Source organism: Styela clava, chromosome 7, assembly GCF_964204865.1.
Source record: "Styela clava chromosome 7, kaStyClav1.hap1.2, whole genome shotgun sequence".
NCBI classification, from domain to species: Eukaryota; Metazoa; Chordata; class Ascidiacea; order Stolidobranchia; family Styelidae; genus Styela; species Styela clava.
The window spans coordinates 10,677,053-10,701,234 of NC_135256.1; the positions used below are offsets into that span (position 1 = coordinate 10,677,053).

The 24,182-nt window shown below is 36.8% G+C and overlaps 1 protein-coding gene across 1 annotated transcript in view; it reads right to left on the bottom strand.

Moving 5' to 3' along the window:
- The window catches only part of LOC120327993 (uncharacterized), a 28,230-nt gene extending 21,133 nt beyond the window's left edge, over nucleotides 1-7,097 (bottom strand). Inside the window, exons 1-3 of the mRNA XM_039394366.2 lie at nucleotides 6,610-7,097; nucleotides 2,433-2,494; nucleotides 2,009-2,161 (exon numbers count right to left, since the gene is read on the bottom strand). Coding sequence (XP_039250300.2) covers nucleotides 2,009-2,161; nucleotides 2,433-2,494; nucleotides 6,610-6,686 — 292 coding nt within the window. The 5' untranslated portion in view covers nucleotides 6,687-7,097. The remainder of the gene's footprint in view (nucleotides 1-2,008; nucleotides 2,162-2,432; nucleotides 2,495-6,609) is intronic.
- Between the last annotated feature and the right edge of the window lie 17,085 nt (nucleotides 7,098-24,182).

Genomic DNA, 24,182 nt, shown 5'->3' on the forward strand with positions numbered 1-24,182 from the left:
GAAAAGATATAGAAAATTGTGTGGGGACAGTAATGAAGATTGATGATTTGTTTTTTGAATTTTAGCACCTTGCCTCCCAAAAAATTCCAACAGTGGGGAAGTCTCACCCACTAAACATAATAATATATATATACTAAACTTCCATTATTGTTTTGTAAGTTAGTGCTGAAGTGAAAAATTATCATGAAATTTTGTCAATGATTCATAATTTCAATACACATATTATATGTCTCACAACCTTGTAAGAAATCGATCAGCAAGAATATACCTGCAAAAGTAATTGGGGGAAAATCAATTGTTAGTTTCTCATTAGGCCAATCTTTAAAGTTTTTATGTAATTCCTCCAATGAATACTCAGAACATAAAATCTATGATATATCTTTAGAATCTTTAAAAGCCCAGCATTGACAATAAATATAAAAGGTTTGAATATCTTTATTTAAGTGAATCTTGGAGGAAGGGTATGACGACAACACCAAAATTAGTCATGACAATGTTCGAGAAGTTTTCGGGTGATGATAGGCATTATTCTTCGATTTTCAATATTTCTTTGAAAGGAGTAACCAAAACGAAATCCATATTTCCATGATGGACAAAACCCATTTATACCAACTATTCACATCTACCAAAATATACATAAACTGTAGTCACTCCGTTCACAAACTTGTATGTATTTCTAGGTGGAGATATGTATGAGGTTGTGGTGATAAAAAGTTCATTTTTTTGGCCCTTCATCAGCATCAGGCATGCGTGATATTCCACAGTCACATTTGAAATGTTTTGAATGAATCCAGTTATTGTTACCTTCAAAAGTTCTAAATATCACATACCAAATTCATAAAATAGGAATATTTTCGTCAACAAACTGATTCAAGTAATTGCATTTTAATTATTCTTTCATCCTGATGATGATAACCAGCATTGATAATGAAGTTCAATTAAGTCATATTATAGGCACCTAAATATCCTAATCTTATTCTGTAATATTTTGCCAGGATACCTCATGAGTTTATTACATTATAGCACTGTAGGTATAGAATTTGTAATTAAAATCGCTAATCAATGATTAAAATTTACTGTAGTTGCAATTATATAATGGGTATCAAATGTCGTTATTTCATTTAGTGTATTGATGAAATTCATTTAATTATTTAAGAGCTGTTTCACAATTGCATTTCAAACAAGAGTCAGGATAATCAGTCATTTTTCCACGAAGGGCTAGAATATTTATATGGAGTTGATGATACGGTTAGGATAACTACTAAATTCATTATGCCTAAGTTTAAATATGAACAATTGAACCTCGAGAGACCAATTAACGATTTTTAAATTTATCTCAGAGTAGATAAGATGGGTTAATCATACTGCTAATAATGCCCCTCCAACTCTTAATCTGTTTTTCTTTCTGTACCCATGGATTTATAAATTAATAATCTTCTGGAATCCCACTCCAATTTGGGTTTTTGAATCACATCACAACATTCTTTCTATTTTCTAATGCTGAAATTGTATCAAAGATTTGCCGATGCCACTCATTTCTATCATGAGTTGAGATCACATGATCCGAATACAGATGGAGTTGCAAATATGAAAGAGAGTGTGGATATGATTTACATATTTATCTCATTGGGAGAGGAAAGCCAATAAGATGGATCAATCATATGACGAACCACGACCCTCGTGCGGCAACCAGTTCATGTCGGCTATGGGATTAGTTAGCCAGTTATTTGTTTTCGGAAGCATGGACTTGATGGCGGAGGAAGCCGAAGAAATATGAAGCCATATGAAAAATAGGAGTTGGATTAATTTGTGGAGAAGAGAAGAACAGGCTTTTGTAGTATTATCAGTCAACTTTGACATCCATTAATTCACTTCAATAACAGGAAGACAGGTAGTCACACCATTGTGCAAACAATAAAATGCATTGAAATATGTAATGTTACTAAATAAGACTTATGTAACTTGATATTCCATATAAATTATTGATAACTTTTGTAAACTATTCTACCTGTGCAGCTATCATTTATTGATTGATTATCATTTAATTGGACTGGATCAAAGAATTCATTTTCATTCAAATCTTCATCTTTTGCCTTCAGTTCAAGTGGAGAATCTTCCAGCATAATATCATTAGCAGAAGATATTTTATCATCAGGGATATCTGTAAAAAATGTTGAATAGCATAAAGCATTGATAGCACAAGGGAAAATCATGATATAATACTCAATGGATGATAGTCGGATGAAGACCGACACATTAATAATGATGTGTATGTTTAATCGAAAGTTAATAACTATATACATGTAAATTCTAGTTTATTTTCCCTGTTTCCGTAATTTTATAAAATTAGTGGTGGAGTTTTAGGAGTGGAATAAAAGCATCAAATATTGACTCATAAATGGCTAATACGTCAGCTAATTAGTTGTTCATACCTTTGTCTGCCTTTCCTGCAACCGTCAAATTTAAGCCATTTTCTTCCCGGCCAGGTAATAATCTAAGAGGAAAGAAAAGATACTGTAAATATTAATTTTTAGAACACCGAGTGTGGCCAATAGCGGAAAATTATTAGCCTGATAACGCGAGGCCAAATTGTTATAAATATTCCGTAAAACACTCTTCGATACAATAAGCACACGGCATGATTTGAAAAGGAAAAATAGGCCAGTGCTTCGGTTTCGCCCTCAATTCAAACATAATGCCGCCGATTGTACATATCACCATTCTTATTCTGATGACAACAGATTGTCACAGCGTACACACTACGTTAAACGGTAGTCTTGAATCTTTTGTGGTCTTGAGCGAAATCAAAATTATCTACGTGTGTCAAACTATATTACAGCAATGCCTTGTGAAATACTACATACTTACTAAAAGAGTTTCACATCGATAAAACATTAACCAAAGTTTTAGTGTGAAAAATATTTAGTGTTATAGTATGCGAGATCTAAGTGTTCAACAAACCAAATTAAATTGTATATCGGAATCCCGAGTTCTCTGTGTTTGGTGTTACATTGATGAGACAAAATTATGACTGATGTTCGCCACAGCGAATTGTAAATAAACAAGTATTTCTGCCGTGGAACAGATGTCCGCAAATGGCACTTTCCCAATTTTAACAGGGTAAATACAGGGTAGCTGATACTTCAGACGAAACGGTTCAGTTGCGCTGAGCACATGCAGAGAAAATAGTTAATAGCATCGGTTTCTCAGAGACGTATCGTCTTTCTCTTGTTCAACTTTAACACACACAGAATGCCGCTTTACCAACCAACCAGTTCCTAATGAAAGCTCCGGGCAATAATTGTGTAAGAATAGCGCAAAAACTATTCTAATGTAATGACCATAATTTGGAATATCATATGTATTTTGTATTCACATTGCTTTACAATGGGTTTCGACGTCTAAGTATCTATAGAACGAAATACAAATAGAACAAGCCAATAATTACTATCCGCCATCGCAGAATTTTTGCGGGATTTCACGTCAATAACCATTTTTCTCAGAGCTTTGTTACGTGACGTCCTGGATTCGACTGCGAAAAATGGCTGCTAGAATGAGGCAATATTAGGTTTAGGCATAAAGATTCCATATCAAGTCATTATCAAATCATATGCTCCGTATCTTGTTATATGGCTGTATTTTACCAATAAATAGGAATAAGTTTTGCCAAAACTTGCCAATGGCGTATTTACAATTAGAATGTTCGTCAGTCCATACTTAGGCTGCAAAACTCTCCGATTTCATATTTTAAATTTTCTGCATTTAATTCGTCATTGCTTCATAATGTTGATTGGCAAACTATTAGATTTAACTACTTCTTTTCTATTCCTACTGTCAGTTCCCAGCTACAATAACAAAAATGCACGAAAGCATTCATAGTTTATGTAAAATATGTAAGCTATTATTAAATATGCATCTATAATTGCAAAACCAAATTACTAGAAAAACAAATCACATGTTGTTGTGAGACCTAGAGGCTTCCTATGGGTGTTAAAACATCAAAATCATACCACGAAGTTGATAAATTATGTTTTCTCGTGCCTCGTGGTATCTCAGTGTGCGGAACGCTTCGTTTTCTGTATAAGACATTCGGATTTTAAAATCTCCAGGCACGGGATTGTATTTCCATGTATATATGTCGATACCTACCGATGGTTCGTATTAAATTAATTCTTCGCTCGATAATTTGAATGTCGGTTCGAATTTCTGAAATAGGTAACGTAAGAGAAATCGCCATTCACGTGCTCATTTCCAACAGACTTAACCATTTTGGCAAAACCATTATACAGAAAACATCTGGGTTGAGGAGGGCTGCTGGTCATCTTTCAAGCAAGAAGTACAGCAACAAAAGATGCAATCGAACAAAAAGTTTGGATTCCGAAGAGTTTGGGAAATTAATCCGCCGGGGCAAATCTTCTTTCAAAAGCAAAGTTAGAGTTCTATTTATTTCCCTCAGTCATAATCATAAGGTGTTCGTAATAATAAGCATCCTAGATTCCATTTTGGGAAGGAAGTTTGAAAGTTGTTAGCGACAAAATGTTACTAAAAATATACCGTTAGCTGCAGGCATGACCATTTTATGTCGAGATTATCCTGAATCTCCAACTATTTTGAATCTTCTACTATACGACTCCGAGACTTGGAATTGTCATATTAACACCTCAACAACCTGTATGAATGTAAAAATTTTGGCGATCTGTCACATTCACATGTAAGTAATTCTTGCCTTTATCAGCAGATTGTTTGGGACACTATTAGCGGTATCACATGCCTCCCTCCCAATGCGTAGGTTCATGTTTAGCTCCATAGCCTGTTTGTTGGTGGTTTCGTCTGACAAATAACTACAACGTGAATCAGCAGGTCCAATTCTTCAAATTGTAGTGATCTTTAACACATGTGCTCATACTAAAACACATTGAAATCGTTCTTGGCGACCCATTATCCAAGCTAGGAATCGGGGTTTCAGTCAAAAAGTGAAATATTACCTAGTTATAAACCAGTTTGATTTCTCAAAATTATTCCTTGAAGATTTTTAGAAAGAGCTCAAAATTATTTCAGAGATTTATAAAATCCAGTACTTTCTCAGCGTGCGTCAGGCCCGAAATGTAGAGCTCTTTACTGACTTTCCGCGAGTCTAACCAGTAGAACATTCGGTGCTCCCGAAGAATGCGAACCAAGATGGCGGACATCGGAACGTAACATGGGTAACAGGTTAGGGTTAGGCGATAATTTTTTTCCAATTTTCCTTATTTTAGTCCTATTATCAGTTCGAAGACTAGCCAAGAGCCTCCCGTAGTATATATACCTAAAATTATGGCCTAACCCTAACCTAGTACACATATTACATTCCGATGTCCGCCATCTTGGTTCGCATACTTCGGGAGCCCCGAACATTCTTCTGGTGCGTTATGGTCTATTTTATGTGGTTACTGGTATATGATTCAACCTTGTGGTACACTATTTTTATACTGTAACTGAGACAGAGATGTGTCTTCACATTTAACAATGAGTAACGTGTGAACATCGATGTTGAAGTATTTGTTGTAATAATATATTCTTCATAGCGTTTGTCCCCACCTAAGATAGAATATGAAAATTCAAAGCCGAAAACTTTATGATATTCGGCGTATATTGCTAAAAGTCATCGTTGTAATTATGTGCTAGAGCTCGTATGGGGCTAATCCCGCCGTTATCCGTGAACAGAGCCGCAGCCATAATAAATGGTAAAAGGAATTGTATATTCACCAGCCAATAAATGGTTTGTTTGTAAATGAGCAACGTGTTTGCGTAGTTTTGGAATTAATTATATGTGCATTACATTGCATTGTTTCAGTTAAAATTACATTTCACTTCCTTAAATGTGGATTAAATATCGGGCTATGTATTGAAGCGATGCGAGGCTAAAAACCGTGTCGTTGAGATGCCTTAAATTTTTATTTCTCCGAACGACGACGAAGATCTCCTATATTTCGTACTCACCAGTCACCACCAATTCAACTTCGAACACAAGTCCAATAACCTAGTTGCCTCAAACAGTAGAAAAACAACTGAAACGCTCCTAACGCCTCATTTAGGTGAAATGAAAAGTCGACTTCCAGTGGAAGACGGCTAAATCGACAGTATTGTTGCAATGCGCACAAATAGCGAATGTGCAAAACGAGCTAGTTCTTTCAGTAGATCTCCAGCTCCATTACTTGGATCGATTTGCCAGACGAGACGCGATTTTTGGACCAAACATCGCAAAGAAGATATTGCTTCATACAGATTGAGAGTGTACCATACCATAAGTCCACGAAAACAAAAATTAGAATGTACGATGCTATTTTCTTCGTGTTATTTCACGGTCGAAAAACTTACTTTTCTAGTTTTTCGTCGAATAATGATACTTCTGGGTCTTCCGGACACAACACATATTAGCCGGTCTTCGCAATTTTACTCTGTGCTGCCTTTATATACGCACAAGTTTAAAAGCGGGTTTCGAGTTCTGGCTAGAAAATAAACAACTTCTCCAAATTTTCCGAAAATAACAAAACTGAATATTATGAGTTGAAATTGACCAATAAAATGAAAAAAAAACTCTCCTATTTACCAAACATAAATTCATCTCACCTCGAATCGTCAATAGTTGTACCGGAATTGCTCATATCTTTGGTATTTTCGTCGACATCCATGTTCTGATTACTCATCTACATTACGCCATTACAGGTTCGCAGCAAAAAAGTGATTTGACATTTTATTTAAAAAGCCGCCTTCATCGTTTTGCCTAATATAACACTGTTAATTTTTTGAGATTGTTAAAGTATTGAAACGTAAATGCCATGCACATAGCACAATTAAATAGTTTTGCAACGCCTACCAAAGCGTTCGCACTACATTTCCATAGACCGCTGAACTCGTTCGTTGGAGCATGAAACCAATCCATTTATGTAATGAACAACGGTAACCTGTGCACATTTACTTAGTTACGAACAATCAATTGTACAACTGTTCTCGATGAAATTATCTTTTATAATGTCCACTCAAAATCAACGCAACTTTAAGTGTTAGCAATTAATTCTATAATATTTAGAAGTGAAACATTATAAACACTCACATTTTGCACAAAGTGAATTACGGCTCAATCTACTCGAGGAAAGCTCTGTAACACTCGTTGCGGTGCTCAATTGTGATCAGTGAATAATCTTGCGTCGTATGATAAAAAAAATAACATTTTATATACTAGGATCTACGAGCGCTTTTAAACTGAAAAGTAAACCACCTATTAACCGATTTACATAGTACTGCTGATATTTCTAAGGTTGAACTTCCTGCAACTCAAATAGTAAGCGAAGAACGTGCACCGAACAAACGCAGAAAGATCGATCAATATTTCGCGTCAGTGCCCGAAGAAGGTCTGAATTGCGTGTCAAATCACGTTTACAGTCCATTGGTGCAGTTCCTGCGTTTTGGAGTCAGCTCCTCGTTTATAAACTTCGCGTGTTCCAATTCCGATAGACAAGGTAATTCCGCAAATTTCGTTTTCATCGTAACGTTTATGACTCTCGAAAGCTTCAACCAAAATTTGAAACAAGACAGACGACTTAACTTGGTGCACATTCACGTCGTGTCGCTTTCCGTCTACATACAAACGCACGCCATACTTTCTAGACTACGGTAACTCGATGTAGAACGGATCAATACTTTAAAAGTTAGTGAAAGCCCCAATTCCAAGCCGGAAATCAGGACTGCGCCTATCACGATACTTCGTGATACCATCGTACCAATAATACAATGACGACACGCGCACTTATCGAGCACCGAGGCGTGTTTACTAAAGACTATTGAAATCTAAAATTGACATAAGACATAGCAACATGCTCCCAGCGGTACGTCCGAAGGAGCAGATTCGAACGACATAGTAAAAGGCATTGGTTGTACATCAACGTATCAAATTTATCCCCAACTACATGATCTGATAACGTAGTTTTGAACAGAGCACTACACCGGAGACGTCGATCCACAGCTAACTATCGTATATGTTATCGAGGTTAATCCACCTGCCTCATACACAAAAGACATACACCAAAATCGCCTCGAGGCACACGTGGAGTGATGCTGATTTTCGAAGCGAATTGAGCCCGCGCACGTATCAGCTAATACACTGATGGCATAAAATGCATAAATATCTACTATAGTCGGAGCCTAACATTAGTACACAATCTGTATATGAGCAAACCTTGCTCCGACTTAACCATAAATAAACAGGATGTCTCACGGACACGTTGGGCATCCGCCCCGAGAGTCGCAATATAAAAAGTGTTTCAGTGGTTAGTTATTTCATTCGTCACTCGTTTTCACTTCGTATTTTTTACTGAGCGTAAGTCAAAAATGAGTCACGCAAGCAAAAAAAACTGAGATTACACAGTACGCAGACGAGCTCGTCTCGGTTGGGTAGGGTTGGCAGAGTCTCAGCGCCTGTTCTTTTGACTTCAACTCTATTCCATGCACAAGTACACATCGAATGTGTGTGCATCGTTGTGTGCGCGCGCACTTATATTCAGTGAAGGAGTCCGGAGCACAAAGGGGAAATGGTCTGCAGGTCTCGCATACCTCGATGTGCTCCGTGTATTTTTATAAAACCTTTTTTCTCTTCAGTAAATAATAGTCGCCGCACAATGCTTCGAATTTGATCGCTGAAATTGTGAACTTTAATGTATTTATGCGATCGGTATGAATACGGGTGAACAAGAACCATAATTACAGTGGTGCTCTTGTATCTATATATCTCAGCATATATTTTGGACATCGCTGCTTCACACACACATATTTTCGTGATATATCTTTTATATTTTTTTACTTAGGTTAAGAGCCTCACACATCCAAATTTCCCTTCAATGTTTTACCCATTTCACTTTCTTTATGGATAACCATAAATTGAATAATTTTCTAGTTTACGTGATTAACACAGCAACTTCATTTTGGCTAACATTGGCGAGTGTTCAGCACGGTACGTAATCTGGTGTATTATTGGAATCGAAAATCAGTAACGTTACTCAGTTACTTTGACGAGTTCAATCAATAATTGATCGAAAAACGTTTGGAGTTTTTTTTTTTGCTTATTCGACATGAACAAAAGCTCTGAAAATGATATGATCATATGTTTTACAAGCTTCATATATTAACGTGTCGGTAATTTATAAAATGCACAAAATATCAAACTTGTCTTGTGTTCTAAGGATACTATTGAAAGTCATAGTTTTATAGGTGTTTAATCGAAGAATGACTGTGAATAGGAAGCGATAAAAGCTGATACACTTCAATCGCTACATTTACCATTCAGGAACGGTTTCAACTTCGTATTGTAGCGAAAAAATATTTGTAGCCTTTGTAGTTTCTGAACGATTGACCACATGCCATAAACTGTCAGTGCTCAAAGCAGCATAGCCATTTTAACTTTTAAGTCTTTACAGAATAGACATGATCACGCCAGAAAATTGATTTATGAAAGAAATATCAAAATTGCGTGTGGTTGTGTCTCGTTTTCGATTCTTTTTAATCCATTCCACGAATAAATGTTTACTGCAGACAGAGCTTTTTCTGCATGTCACTTTAAAATTTAAAAACATTCGTTTCAACGTGAATGTATGGATAATGTCACGCTGTTGTTAGGAATCACTTTATCTACACTTGGGGTTATAATAACTAAGGTTCGTTTGGCAACGCAGCTTTCTGTGTCAAGAGACTGAGTGTCACAGTATATATTATCGATTAGGACGTGCTGTTTCAAAACCAGCTCGCTTAATACGTCATTGAACAACATTAAGCAGACGGTCTATTGAATTTGTTATAACAGGCGTCTCGGTTTGATCATTGGCGATAACATATAGTAGATGCTTTCAAATCTAATTCGCACAAATTATTCCCATTGCATTTGTTAATTATAACTGATCGGAGACCCCCGGGCTATAGGCTAAAAACAGCGCGGTTTGAGGTAGTTTTATCGTTGAATAAGTGAGAACATTTTTCTTAAACAAAGAGTTCGTCGAATAAAAACAAACTGCAATTCCAGTGTTTTTAGCTTACGCGGTGCGAGAACAAAACAGTCACTGTTCTATATATTATCCAGTTCACACGCGTCACAATGATTTGTGCCTGTAATAAGTTCATTCACTGCAATATAGATACGGAACTACAAAATACGTATAAATAATAATTCAAATAATATTTATTATTTCAGTATAAGTCCATGAGAAATGGGTAAGTGAAAGTCATATTTAACAGCGTACCTTCATACCATGTCAATAATGCATGGTACTTGTATCAATTATTGATGGGACTATTGTACAAAGAAAAGAGTACAGACCCGCGCGGTCTATGAGAAATAATAAACTGTGTCTTCTGCTCTTAGGAAACAGAATGTGCTTTTCAGAATTACAACATCTGTAGAATTTGGCATCTAAACACAGTAAAATAATATATATGCTAACATTTTGAAACAACGAAAGGCAATCTTTATCCATTACAAGAGTGTTCTTCAAATTTGTTTCGAAAAGGTGTTGGATCAAAATATTAATATATTATGAAAGCACTGCACTAATGTATATATATCCCCGTTAGCGAATATGCCATACAACGCTCAATACACTTTCGTATATCCTAAATGACATATATCCTAAGTAAATATTGACTGTAAGTAACTTGCTCTATTTCACCCCAACCTACAGTTGAATTGAATCAGAATGGCATCAATGCCCCTTTACACTCTGAATTAAATAACGCAAAAAAGTAAGAATAAATCTAAAGAATGTTATTTTTGTTGCAGTGTGTCGACGAAGGATGAATCTTTTGTAGTAAAAAGTATATACAAGAATTTTACCATGTTTAGCAAATGACAACATTCCTGGGAATTCAGTCGGTATGCCCTGGGGTGATTGTCAACAAAACTTCTGTGCTGCGACCTGAGTTATGCATCGTTTTTTTAAAACAGATTTATATGACCAAACGCACGGATATGAATCGTTATAAAAACACTCCTTTCACATACGTTGGATTGTGTTTGTTCAGCAAACCATTTACGACTGTAATGCTCACTAAATAAACCTCATACATAGTTGTGAGCCCACCACTGATGCTTTTATATCATATATCACTTCATAAAATTAAATTCATAAGTGTGAAATGTGCAAGATCAAATTTTTTCTGCTTACAGATAATTATAAGTTGCAACTCCGTTCAAATGGTTTGACGACGAACTGCCTTATGAGTTTATCACTATTCATTTGAATTGGGATTTTTCCCATTTTATCAATCTGAACTGGTACTTAGAAATTTATATTCATGTGACTGGTCTAGAAGATTTGACAGAATTTCAATGGAGCAACAAACCATAAAAATGATTGGTTCGATATAAAATTTTGTAGTTCAGCAGAATTTGTGTCGTCCCATAGATAAAAACCGTTTCATTTCATATTTTACAGATATTCTAACGAAAATGTTTTAAGTGGACAGCCAAGATCGGCATAATTAAACTCAGTTTTCAATTTCAATCGTACTCAATTTGAGCATGTATGCCGTAAATACGTAAATTCACCTATTAAATTGTCATCATGCCAGCCGGTTTTTGTGGCTTCTTCAGCACCACTGCATCTATATTCTATACATCTTTATTACATTTATTTGTCGCCCTCGGCTCTAGGAATAATATCGAGTGACTTTGTTTCATTTTCGATTGAGCTTTTGAGACCTCAACACATTTATCTCATATATTTTATTAACCTTCTCTTCCCATGAAAAATTTGGATTCCAATTGATATCTCGATTTACAGGGTTCCAGGATTTTTACTCGGACATGATTCGTCAAATCACAATATTTTTAAATTCATTCTATTCCAACAATACTTCAAATTGATGACGTTATGGAAAAGTTATTGAGGGGACAAAAATTTTCTGGTCCGATTGGCTATCTTATGCGACATAATAAATATGGTCAAGAATACACGCCCTAAGAAATAATGAATTCTCCATATTAAAAATTGAATTTTTAGGTGAATTAATCTTCTCTAGTTTCTCTAGGCCCTGCTTTAGCCTCATTTAATGGTGATCATTATTCATCATTACTGTTTCAACTTTTCTGGAAGATATATTCTTTTTTACATTTTAAATACGTAAATATACTTGAATTATCCTTGCTGTCGCGAGGTAGTTCATGTTGGTTTCCTTCACCAATCACGCCGTGCAACTGGAAAGTCTGGTTATCTATTCTCTTGCATGAAACACATTTGTAACCGCAAAAATAGTGGTATGTATGATTTGAGACGTCTTTGCATATTCCCCTTCCCTCGGGATAACGTAGTTCCATCATATCCCGTGACAATTGCAGTACTTTTTGTGATATAATACCAGACATTTTACCGGAGAAACATTCTTTTGCTTTTGAGACATTCAAAATAATGGCGATATATATGTGTATCCGTTTTATTAGCGAACGCTCTGTATATATAAGTTTCATTTTTGTCGTAAACAACCATATGGTCATTATGAGATAACAACAATGTATATGTGCCTGCATGTCATATTTTTAAAGTTGAAATGTAAGCAGCCCTTTCACGAAGGTTTAAAATAGCCATTGTGACCATATATCTATTCTATCCCTATTTCTAACTATGCAATATAAACAGAGAAATATAGAAGAAAATCCAACTACACTTTTTCCAAGTTTTGTAAATATCTGGCTACAGTCTCCATGAAGGTAACGATCACGGAGATCTCGTACAACTAACCAGCAAGACATCCACTACACCCACGCACTTAATAAGCTGAATTTTTTAAATGAACTTACACAACTTAGTGGTAACTATGGACTTATTGCATAGTAAACGGCTAGTAATTGGAAGAATATCCGGAATAGAAAGTATATATAACAATAGCTCTGATATTTCAAACAATATGCCGGAGAAACGAAAAATACATTTATTTGATGCTGATAAATCGGTACAACATAGCATGAAATATACAAAATGAGTTAACAGTGTTATGGTTAAACATACAAGAAACCATGACACTCTCGAATATTGGAAAATTGATAACTATTAATAATATTAAAATAGTAATTTCCACTACAATTTCAGGTTTGATAATAAATGGAATGAATCATGAAAATCGATGCAACGTTTTTCATACTTATCTCATCAAATGTTATATGTCAAGAAATCATTTAAATAATTCCATTTTCATATTTGATCGAATACGCATTCAAGTAAAAAAGAATAGCTGCATTCAAGGAAACTGTTATCGGACTGGTGTATGTCAAATAGAAATATGAAAATTCTGTCAATAATCTTGTACACGTCGCAATGTTTTCTTTTAATTCGTGTTATTTAAAATGAAATAATTCAGACAAATATTGTATGATTAAAATAACATGTTGAAAATAAGAAGACAAGATTAGGCAATTAAATACTTTATCAATTCGTGTAGAGTTGCATTGCACTTCAAACCTTTGCACCAATTTTAATTATCATTAATTCAATGCATAAATAATTTCTAATTTGAATAAAATTTCTAATATATTGAAAATATGGTATTAATTATAACTGTACAAAAAATGCAATAAACTTTTCTAGTTCCAGTCCAGTCCAGAGCCCGTAAAATTATACTGTCACATGATGGATGAACAATTTTTCGGTAGCATACTGCGCGAGTCAATCTGGCGTCAAGAAAGATTACCAATTTTGTGTCACAAATTCAATGTATTGTGTCACAACCATCTTCTATACCCCCTCAACCTCCGAATTCTATTTTTGGCACACTCATGCTCATTTCGCCTCTCGGCATGCTTATTTCCCCTACCTCCCCCTATTTTATTCCTCGTTTAATTTTTCAATCAGGTCAATAATTCTTGTCCCGAACACTCACCGTTTGAAAGATTTGATCGGATAAAATGAATTTGAAAAACGGTACTTCTTTAGTCCTAAAAGCAAAATATGCTAATTAAAATTAACTGAACAATTTTAGCGTACTAATGTCTTAATTCATTTACAAAGATGAGAGAATATCGATATATATATATATAATTTTATTAATTTATCCAAGCAACAGCGAATCTAAAAATTATGCCTTTTTACTACTTCGGATTTTTTTTCATCGTAGAACCGTTCATTTCTATTCATTTGGCTATACTTAGTTCGTCTGTGGCACTTTTTCTTTGTTTTTACTCCGTATTTGAAGCTGTAGAGCGTATGCTAGTTATAGTTGCTTAGTAGGTAATTTTATTTCGATTTTCCGTTACAACAAAACGAAGAGAAAACGAACAAATATACGGGAAATCAGGAAAGTAGGCAAAATCTAAAAATATTTAAGACGTGCCCACTTTCTTCAAACATTGGAGACAAGTTTTAAAAAAAAATGCACGACAGATAATTCGGGCGTAACTACTTAGATGTGGAGTTTGAACACACAATTGTTACTATATTGTATATTGTTACTATATTGCCTTCCAGCGAAAAATACAATATTTAACCACTGAAAATTTCAAAGCAATTGGTCAGGTTGTTAAAGAGAAAAGTGATTTTTTTCATAACGATGAGAAATAAAATACCAACAACAAGAATTAGAACAATAACAAAACGAGCAGCATGTACACTTCGTGTCCAGCAACAACATTCCACGTCCTGGCGTTTCATCTTCAGTGCGAATAGTTCTTAATCAAAGTCAATGTGCGTTGTGCTACTCGTGTTGTGCATGCAAGCAGTCTTCTTATGGAATGCATTATCAAAGTTTACATCCCTCGATAGTCAATTTGCGAAGGAATAGCTGTTCATCCTATCTGGCTAATCGATTTGGTATTTGAAGATTTGTGTTAACAATGCTTTGTCACTCTTTGCAAATCTGTGTAGAAGAAGTCACGCTTTGTGCAGTGGTATTGAGGTAATAAACTCCGTAAACCATTCACAACTTTTGATTTTTTTAGTTTTCACATGTAACTCCAAATGTATTGATATATCCTGGCCATTTCTTCTATTCGGCGCATCAACATACGCTAGCACTCGACGACGGATGGCCGTGCGTCAACTTATTGCTGTAACATGATTTTAAAAAATATATAAGATGTTTTTATTATTGTGGTATTTATTGTCTACCCTATGTTTTTCAGTGAAGAACTTGATTACATTTTTTATTTGTCTTTGCAGATTTTGTAATATTAGAGCCATCATCTAAGAAATGTCATCACTTCAGATTTGGAAAAAACTCATTGTCCAGGAAATGAAACTTGCAGAGGACGACAGAGACAAATGTTTATTCTTGGTTGCAAACATAGGCATAGCCAGCGTGGGGGTGGGGCAGAATCATACCTTCCTTTTAGTTTAAGTTTATATTTTTCATTTTGGCTTGGTTATTGTTTCTTTCCGTATATTCCTTTCTATTTTTTTTACTTTACTTCTCATTTCATCCCTCATAACAACTAACTTGCTCATCCGTACTCTCCCCTCGCACTCCCACCCCGCTGATTGTTTTCCCTCGCTCCGTTTTCATTCCCATTACTTTCTTTATCATTTTCCTTGATTTCACGATTTCCCTTTTTCCTTGAACCTTTGCGCCCTGTCGATGGGGCCCCCCTGATTCGGGGTGGCCTGCTAACCTCGCTGCTGACTTTCATTATCCACTCGCACCCGCTGATTTTTTATATTATCTCACTCACTCCGTTTTTCCTCCCTTGAATGGGCGCCCCGGTCGCTGGCCGTGCTAAGGTTCCTCTCACTTTGGCTTGATCGCTGACTTAGTTTATTCCTTGAAGCGCTTTTCTTTGTTGCTTTGCTTGTTGGGCCACCTTTAATTGTGTGCCCCCGCTATCCTCCCTTAGCCGCTGTTCTTCTTGGCTGCTGGTTCTCGCTTGCTGCATGCTCGTCGCCCACCTTATGTGCTGCTGTTCTTCTTTCTTATCTGCTGGTTTCCTGTGGCTCGGGTCTGAAGCTGCTGCTTCTTTTTTCCTTCTTGAATGGGCGCCACCAGGTCGCTGGCCGCGCTAAGGTTCCTCTCACTTTTGCTTTGACCGGCTGACTTAGTTTATTCCTTGAAGCGCTTCTTTGTTGCTTGCTTGTTGGCTTGCTTTCTTCATACCTCGGCCACCTTTTTATTGTGTGCCCCCGCTCTTGGCCGGCTGTTCTTGTTCTCTTCTTGTCTGCTTGCTCGTCGCCCACCTTATGTGCTGCTGTTCTTTTCTTATCTGCTGACCCCTGCGGCTGCTATCGCTTGCTTTCTTGTGTCCTGCTCTTGCTATCCTCCCTTGGCCGGCTGTTCTATTCTTGTCTGCCGGCTCGTCGCCCACCGTATGTGCTGCTGTTCTTTTCTTATCTGCTGACCCCTGCGGCTGCTGCTGCTATCGCTTGCTTTCTTGTGTCCCTGGCCCCTTTTCTTGTCTGCTGTTTTCGCTGCGGCTCGGTCTACCCCGCTCTCGCTTACTTTCTTGCTCGTCGGCTCCCTTGCCTCCCTCAACCACTTTTCTGCTCTGCTGGTTTCCCCACAACTCAGTCTACCCTGTTTATTATTGTCTGCTGGTTTCCTTGCAGCTCGATCTACCCTGCTCTCGCTTCCTTTCTTGCTCGTCGGCTCCCTGTGTCTTGTATGCTGGTTTTCTTGCAGCCTTGGAGCTCGATCTACCCTGCTCTCGCTTGCTTTCCTGCTCGTCGGCTCTCTTGCTTCCCTCAACCACCCTTCTTATCTGCTAGTTTCCCCACAGCTCAGTCTACCCTGTGGGGTTCGAACCCACCCGCCATACCTAGCCTGATGTTTGACCACGTCTTAACGCTTCCCCTTCGCCACCGCTGCTGACGGGAATCGGTCGGATCAGATTCTTACTTAATTAACAACGTCACGCTTGGCAGCCCACGACGAGGCTAATTATGCTGTAAATTACATTGAACACACTGCGTTGATTCGAAGCAGGTGTATTTAGGTCTCAATGGAAGGCGTCTATCGTGTTTAAAGGAGTGAATCTGCAAACCAAATTTCTGACTATCAGACATTGGAAGACGGTTCATCAATTTGATTCTTTCTATCTAGTTTGCTAACTTGTGGAATCAATTCCGTGCTTCCAAAAACAAATAACTGGCTAGTAAATCCAATAGCCAATATCGACTGGTAATCTGACGAGTTCACCATATGATTATGCCGCCTAATCGGTTTTCTTCTTTCCCGGGATAAATCTAAAAGTCATATCTTACTATACTAACTGACTGCATTATTTCTGGTTTACTGTTTTCTTTATTCATACAACATCTCAGGAAAAAAATGTTAAAACTGGCTCGGCGTTATGCTCTTTTACAGATTGACACAATATCATACATACTGAAAATAAAACAGCATCGATTTTGTCTTAAGAGCCCTGCGACGGGTAAATGATGAAACGCAGTAAATCGCGCGTGCGATGTACCTTTCTATTCATTCGGGAACTAGTCGAGTCCACATGCCACGTTTCCCCGAATTGTGATGAAATATAAGCCAATCAATGTAAAGTAGGCTATGATCAAACAGTTTTCTATTCTACTATAATAAATGCATTTCTCCGTATTCTATTGCAGGTTGTTAATAGAAATTTCTGTGGTGCCCCCTTTTCCCTGGCGCCCCAAGCACATGTTTATTTTTCTTAGAGGTTAATCCAGTACTGGGTTGAGGGGCCATGCCCAAATTATTAGCATTATATATGAAAAGCGATTTATCAGTAGCTGCTTTTATTTGGCTTTGATCGGATCAAAAGGAGCGAGTAAGCGTGGAATTATAAAATAATTTTTGCAATATTACAGTCATTAGTTCTTATTTTTTGGTACTCAGATTAAGCCAGAAAATTTGATACACAAACGATTTGCTGCACTGAGTATACATTTTGAGTTTCTGAACCCGTAACAACATTTCGTGAGAAAAATGGTTTCAATATGTCTTTTTTTTTGTCTAGCACTGTGATTAGATGACGTTTGCGATGAGAGTTAGCCTAACTAACGCACAGCAAAAATTGGAGTATGACAAAATGACGGTTCCATTATCTTTGAATCCACGTACATTTGCACCTGTAATTTGTATCCAAGACAATTGCATCTGCATACTTTTGCACCCACGAACATTTGAACTCATGAACAATTGCACCCGCAGATTTTTGCACCCACATACAGATTGCACCCATGAACATTTGCACCCATAGATATTTGCACCGACGGATATTTGAACCCATATACATTTGCACCCACCGACATTTGAACCCATGGACATTTGCACTCACGGACATTTAAACCCATGCACATTTGCACATACGGACATTTGCATCCGGTACATTTGAACCCGCGGTCATTTGAACCCGCGTACATTTGCACACGCGTACATTTGGACCCACGAACATTTGTACCCACGTACTCTTGCACCAGCGTACAATTAATTACTCACACGTACAATTGCACCCGCGTACCACGGAATCCTCGATTATATACTCGAAGGCTTAGAACTATTTTCTGGTCATGTATAGATTTATATATTTATATCATACTTCGACCGTCATTGACGTTACAATTTTCGATATCACACGACACAATCGACAAAATGTTCCACGGTGGAACGCGGGTCAAAATTGGGAGTATGATTTGTGCTTTGAACGGTCGATGACTCTTGAAGCGCGTGGCGCGAATCAAGGTTTTTGATTGATGTGTTAGTTCGATCCCACGCAAAGTTTTCCTTCGCATCAATGTCCTCTTTCCCTTGCAAACAATTCTAAAGCTGTTTCTTGGAGACGTTGCCGCTGCGAAGACGACAAGTTCTTTTACATAAAGAAGTAGGAAACATGTCGCTTACATTTTCTAAAACCTCAAGAGGAAACAACTTACTGATCTACAAAGGCCACGAATATGGTAAGCGAAATGATTGGGTTTCATATGCTATTCATTGGCGCTGCCGCCAGTTTAGAAAATTTCGATATAAATCGACGATTTTTACGATCGGTAAAAATGTAATAAAAGAACTAGTATATCACAGTCATTCTAGCGACAACATTAAGACGGAAGTTGGGATCAGTCGTTCATCATTAAATGAACGGCATCAGCACCATCAAATACATCGACAAGATATATTTTATGTGAAGTATTGAATAATAGATCAACAGATGTATTCATGCGCTTGCCAAGCAAGTCGACTCTGGAGGCAAATATACAAAGAGTAAGGGGACAGAAAAATTGTTCTCAAACGAATTCTACAAGTGCTAGCTTTAATATTCTGAGCGAATATTTAGATATCATTTTGCATAACAATGGCCCAGAGGATCATTATCGAATAATTGTCATTTGAGATCGATCACTTCTTGCACTTCTAGATAGTGCAACATATCTTGGCAACGGTACATTCGATGTGGTGTCCGATATTTTCTTCCAGTTGTATACAATTCACTGTAAAGTGGGAGCATCCTATCTTCCCTGCGTATATTTCTTATTACGTGACAAGCGACAAGAGACATACGTACAGATAGATGTTGGAAGTGTTGAAAATCATTTTTCCAAATGCTAACCCGACCAAACTCATTGTTGATTTTGAAATAGCAGCTATAGGAGGGTAATTATTGAATTTTCTGACATAAAATAAAGGCAGCATTTTTGTAATATTGTTTTGATTGGTTGCAAAAAAACACCCGGCAGGAATTATATTGTTCAGCAATAACATTTAATATTTAGTTATCAGGCATTGCCAACCTAGGCTAATTCATTCCTCATTCCATTTTTAGTTTTCTATGAAGCCTACTTTGTTAGCATATATTCCCGACCAAAAAGGTAGAGTCAGTTAACAATTTAGATTAGCCAAGCACATTATTCGACTACGCTAGTTGCCTTAGCTAGCCATAACACTAATAAATTCATTGACATTAGTGATGTAGCAATATGTCAAAAGATTTTTCTGGTTATTTGTATGACGAAACGACACCAAATGCGATGCGATTTTGTTTACCCTCCCGCAAATAATGAAGCCACAGATAATGAAGAGGCGGGCCTTGATTTGGAACACCTTGACCTATTGCTTTACATCAGTGAATTTGAATTTATCAAATAACGTCATATTGACCCTCATTGTACTGCTCATTATATAAACGTAATCAAAGCTATTGAGCTTCTTCTCTGTAATAAATTCATTAGAATGAGTGAAAAACGCAAAGTGGATTCCGAATGACGTGTTTTTAACAAAGAATGGATAGCGACAATGGTCAATCAAAAGCTGCCTGCTTGGTTTGTATAAAAAATGTGAGATGTTCAAAGAACATAATATAAAAGGACATCTTCTAGCGAAACATAAAAATTTTGGCGCTCTGTAAGTATTCGTATTCGACGTCATTTGAGTGTCTCCGTGTGGTTGCTATCTTTTTTTTTATGAAATATTCAGCTTTTTAATCGTGTCTAGATAGGATTCGCCAGTACAGACCAATCTTTGAAGGATATTTGTCACCAAGTCAGTGACGACTCAATTTACCGAATGCACAGTAAAACCGATTTAGAATAACACTACGTAACGTATTAAATCCCGGAATTATATTCAAAATGACCCCGGGATCGGAGAAAAAGCCAACAATTTCGGGATCTGGATTCTCGAGATCGTAACACTATTAGCATCCGGCCCAGTAACCAAGTCTATCATCTGTATCCGGCCTACTCATAAATGCCCACCCCTGAGTTAAAGTTTCTTCGTATGGAACTTGAACCGACAAGCTGGGGTATCTCACTCCATAGCTCAAATGCAGTCTTTTTGATTATGACTAGGATCATATTATCGTAAAATTCCGTTTATCGTCGGTATTTTGATTCGTTGTCTATTGTATCATAATTGATAAACGGAAATTCCTATTTTGTAAAACGTCCATAGCTACTAGAGCTCAAATGGATCGCCCATTCGACACACACAGGTAAGCATTTTTGACTTCATTCAGATATTAAAATAAATGTAATCCACATTCATTGACGTCCTTTGTGAATTGCAATATCTTCGTATTTGGCAGATCCTATTCGCTGAATATGTTCGATCTACTCTAAATAGCGTAAACATCAAGAATAATTTTCGGCCACGATAACCATTTGACTTTTAAACTTTCTTCCTTTTCGAATATTCTTCCAGACTAATTTACACAAAGTCATTCACAAAAGTTACGATTTCTATGTATCGCTTCATTCTGACATTCTAATAAAACAAATTTTCAATAAAACTGGCATTTGGCTATGAACATGTTGTTACAAAAATGGCATACTTTCAATATCTTAATCTCACATTTTGTTAGAAAAGAAGAATCTGTGGGATTATTTATTTATATACAGACAATGGTATTTAATTTATAGATTGGTTATAGATGTAGATTGGTTTCAGAAAAAATGGCAGAACCTGATTTGTGACAACGCTCAAGTTTTGCTGAGCCCCTTTCAACAGTTAGTGTGGTTGTGAAGGCCTACATATTACAGCAATTTTGCAAACATGCTGCACAAGCTAGCCAGAAAAACTTAAAGTCGCCACAGAGCTCCCAAACTTCATGCTGGGCGTGATTCCATAGTAGGCGTTTTCGGGACATTAATATCAGAACAAATATATAGGAGTTAACCACTAAAAATAAATTAACAGCTATATATAAGATATTTGTTCCAGATTAGCCCTTGTTTCAGGTAATTTCCTCAACGAAATACCGCCCTGATAGGTTCTTTCTGTTAAGGCTACAATCATCGTCTGTTTTGGAGATCGCGACTGACGGAGGAGATAAAGATTTATGTATAAATGTCAATGTAAGAAAAAACAGCAAAAGAAAAACGACTTTGGCAAAATAATGTTGTCTATATCGTTAGGGGACGTCTATCACTAGTACAATGACACTCAAAAAATGCTTGCTTTATAAAAGCGGGTAGAAGTGTACCAAAACTAACTACAAGTGAAACATGATCGAAATTTAAAAAATTGAGCTTACGCCTGTAACACGAATATTCGCTACTGGAAATAGCCGTTGGGGCAAACATTTTTTTATGAAAATGTCCGTGGGTACGAACGCCCTCGGGTGCAATTGTTCGTGGGTGCAAAAGTACATTGGTGCAAATGCTCGTGGGTGCAAACGTTTATTGGTGCAACCGTTCATGGGTGCAAATATACATGGGTGCAAATGTACGTGGGTGCAAATGTTCAGGGTGCAATTGTTCTTGGGTGCAAATGTACGTGGATTCAAATGTACGTGGGTGCAAATGTTCATGGGTGCGAATGTTTGTGTGTGCAAATGTACGTGGGTTCAATTGTACGTGGGTGCAAATCTCCATGGGTTCAAATGTCCACGGGTGCAATCTATATGCGGGTGCTAAAATCTATGGTTGCAGATGTATTGGTGTCGTTTACGGATTCAAATGTACGTGAGTTCAATTGTGCTGTCACCCAAAATAACAATATAAAGTTTAGCATATTTCCCTATAATATTACATCACTGTCATATCTAACACAAAATTTATTTTGAATGTTGTGTAAAGAATTTTCATTTGCTATATAACCCATTCTTGCTAGACGTCATCTTTACATGGGAATAAGATGATGCGGTGTAGTTACGTTTGAAACTTGTATGTATGTTTATTTCCCTCAAAAATGTAACAATATCTGCTTAATAATTAAACAGTAAAACAGAGACGGGATACATGTTCAAGACCTTACTGGCCTAAGACACAGATGTGCGACATGTACCCCTAACAATTATAACAGCAGTTTAGGACTGCTGCGTTATACTGGGTCTAGGACAACAGACATGAAATTGACTATACAAATAAAACTCTAATAAAATACAAAAGACAAAGCGGTACGGCACAACGGCTATATGTACAATAGTCAGTTTATGGCACGTCCATATCCCAGGTTCCCGTGTGAAAGAATGGAAATAGGGTATGGGTCGCTGAATTGACATGTTTTTACACTAAGTCTCGCGAAACACGTAAATATTTGTTCGGGATATAAACTTGCCAGAAACCAACGTTGGATGGGGCCACGACACGAGAAAAAATTTGTAAAGGATAAATGTGGAAAACCTTGAGCCTAACCTAAACCTAACTTGAGTTGTTAATCATAGTTTGCACTGGAAAAAGATATGGGAACAATACAGTCTGGCAGTCTGGCATAAAATGCGGGCCACTTTCATAAGCGCTATTGTGTGAAATCTCTGTAGTTCTTCTCTCATCTTCTATGGTCCCTTTGTATCTGGAAAATAATGTATGAAAAGTAGGATGTCCTCAACTCAATGAATCTAATAGAATTCCAATAAATGTCTCTTAAGCTTGGATCTAAATTCGGACGTCGTTTTCGAGCTTTTAATACTATTAGGAAATGGGTTCCATACTGTAGGCCCAACGAATGTGACCGATTCTTGTGCTATTGACGTTCTAACATACGGAACAAAAAATCTGTCGTGACTTCTGCTATTTCGGGTATTATTATTCGCGAATATACGATCAAAGCAACTAGTGAGTTGACCAGTAGAAGATAACACGTCAATGTGCAAATCTCTAGTATTAGTAAATCTTCAACACGTAGTAGTTTTTCACTTTTGAACAAATCCGCAACACCATCTCTCCGGCCCCTATCAAAAGTCATTCTCAAGAACTGATTACAGACACTTTGAATTTTTCCTGTAATACCTTTTTGACGATGCATCCAAATGTTTATACAATATCGTATATGACTTTCTATCAATCATAATTAATAAAAAATATAGGCCCCATAAGTAGGGTTACCATATTTTTGTAACTTTGCCTTTTCCGATTTTACTGCATACGCTTACATTCAAAGATATCCCAGCTGTCTTCATTGACCATATTGTCATCGAGAGTTCATGCGCATATTCTCTGTCCAAATATCCGGTTCAGTTCGAAAAATAGGAAGGAATTGACGTTTAACGATACCTATAATTCAAATTTAGATTTTTTTACCGGTAGCATTTAATAACTGATGTACCCTGGACTACAATTTGGCAATATTTTGGCATTTCATTGGTGAATGAAGCGGTTTAGTCCACCTCTCCATGCACTCAACTTTGGTTGGGCAATTTGGCATTTGACTCCATTTATATTCAGCTTGGCGTAATCTTGTTTTGTCTTTATATTAAATACTGTTCACTCTTGGATTGGAATTTTTTATAAAATTAATAAAATGGTGTAAAAAACAATTCTTATTTTTTATCACAATTC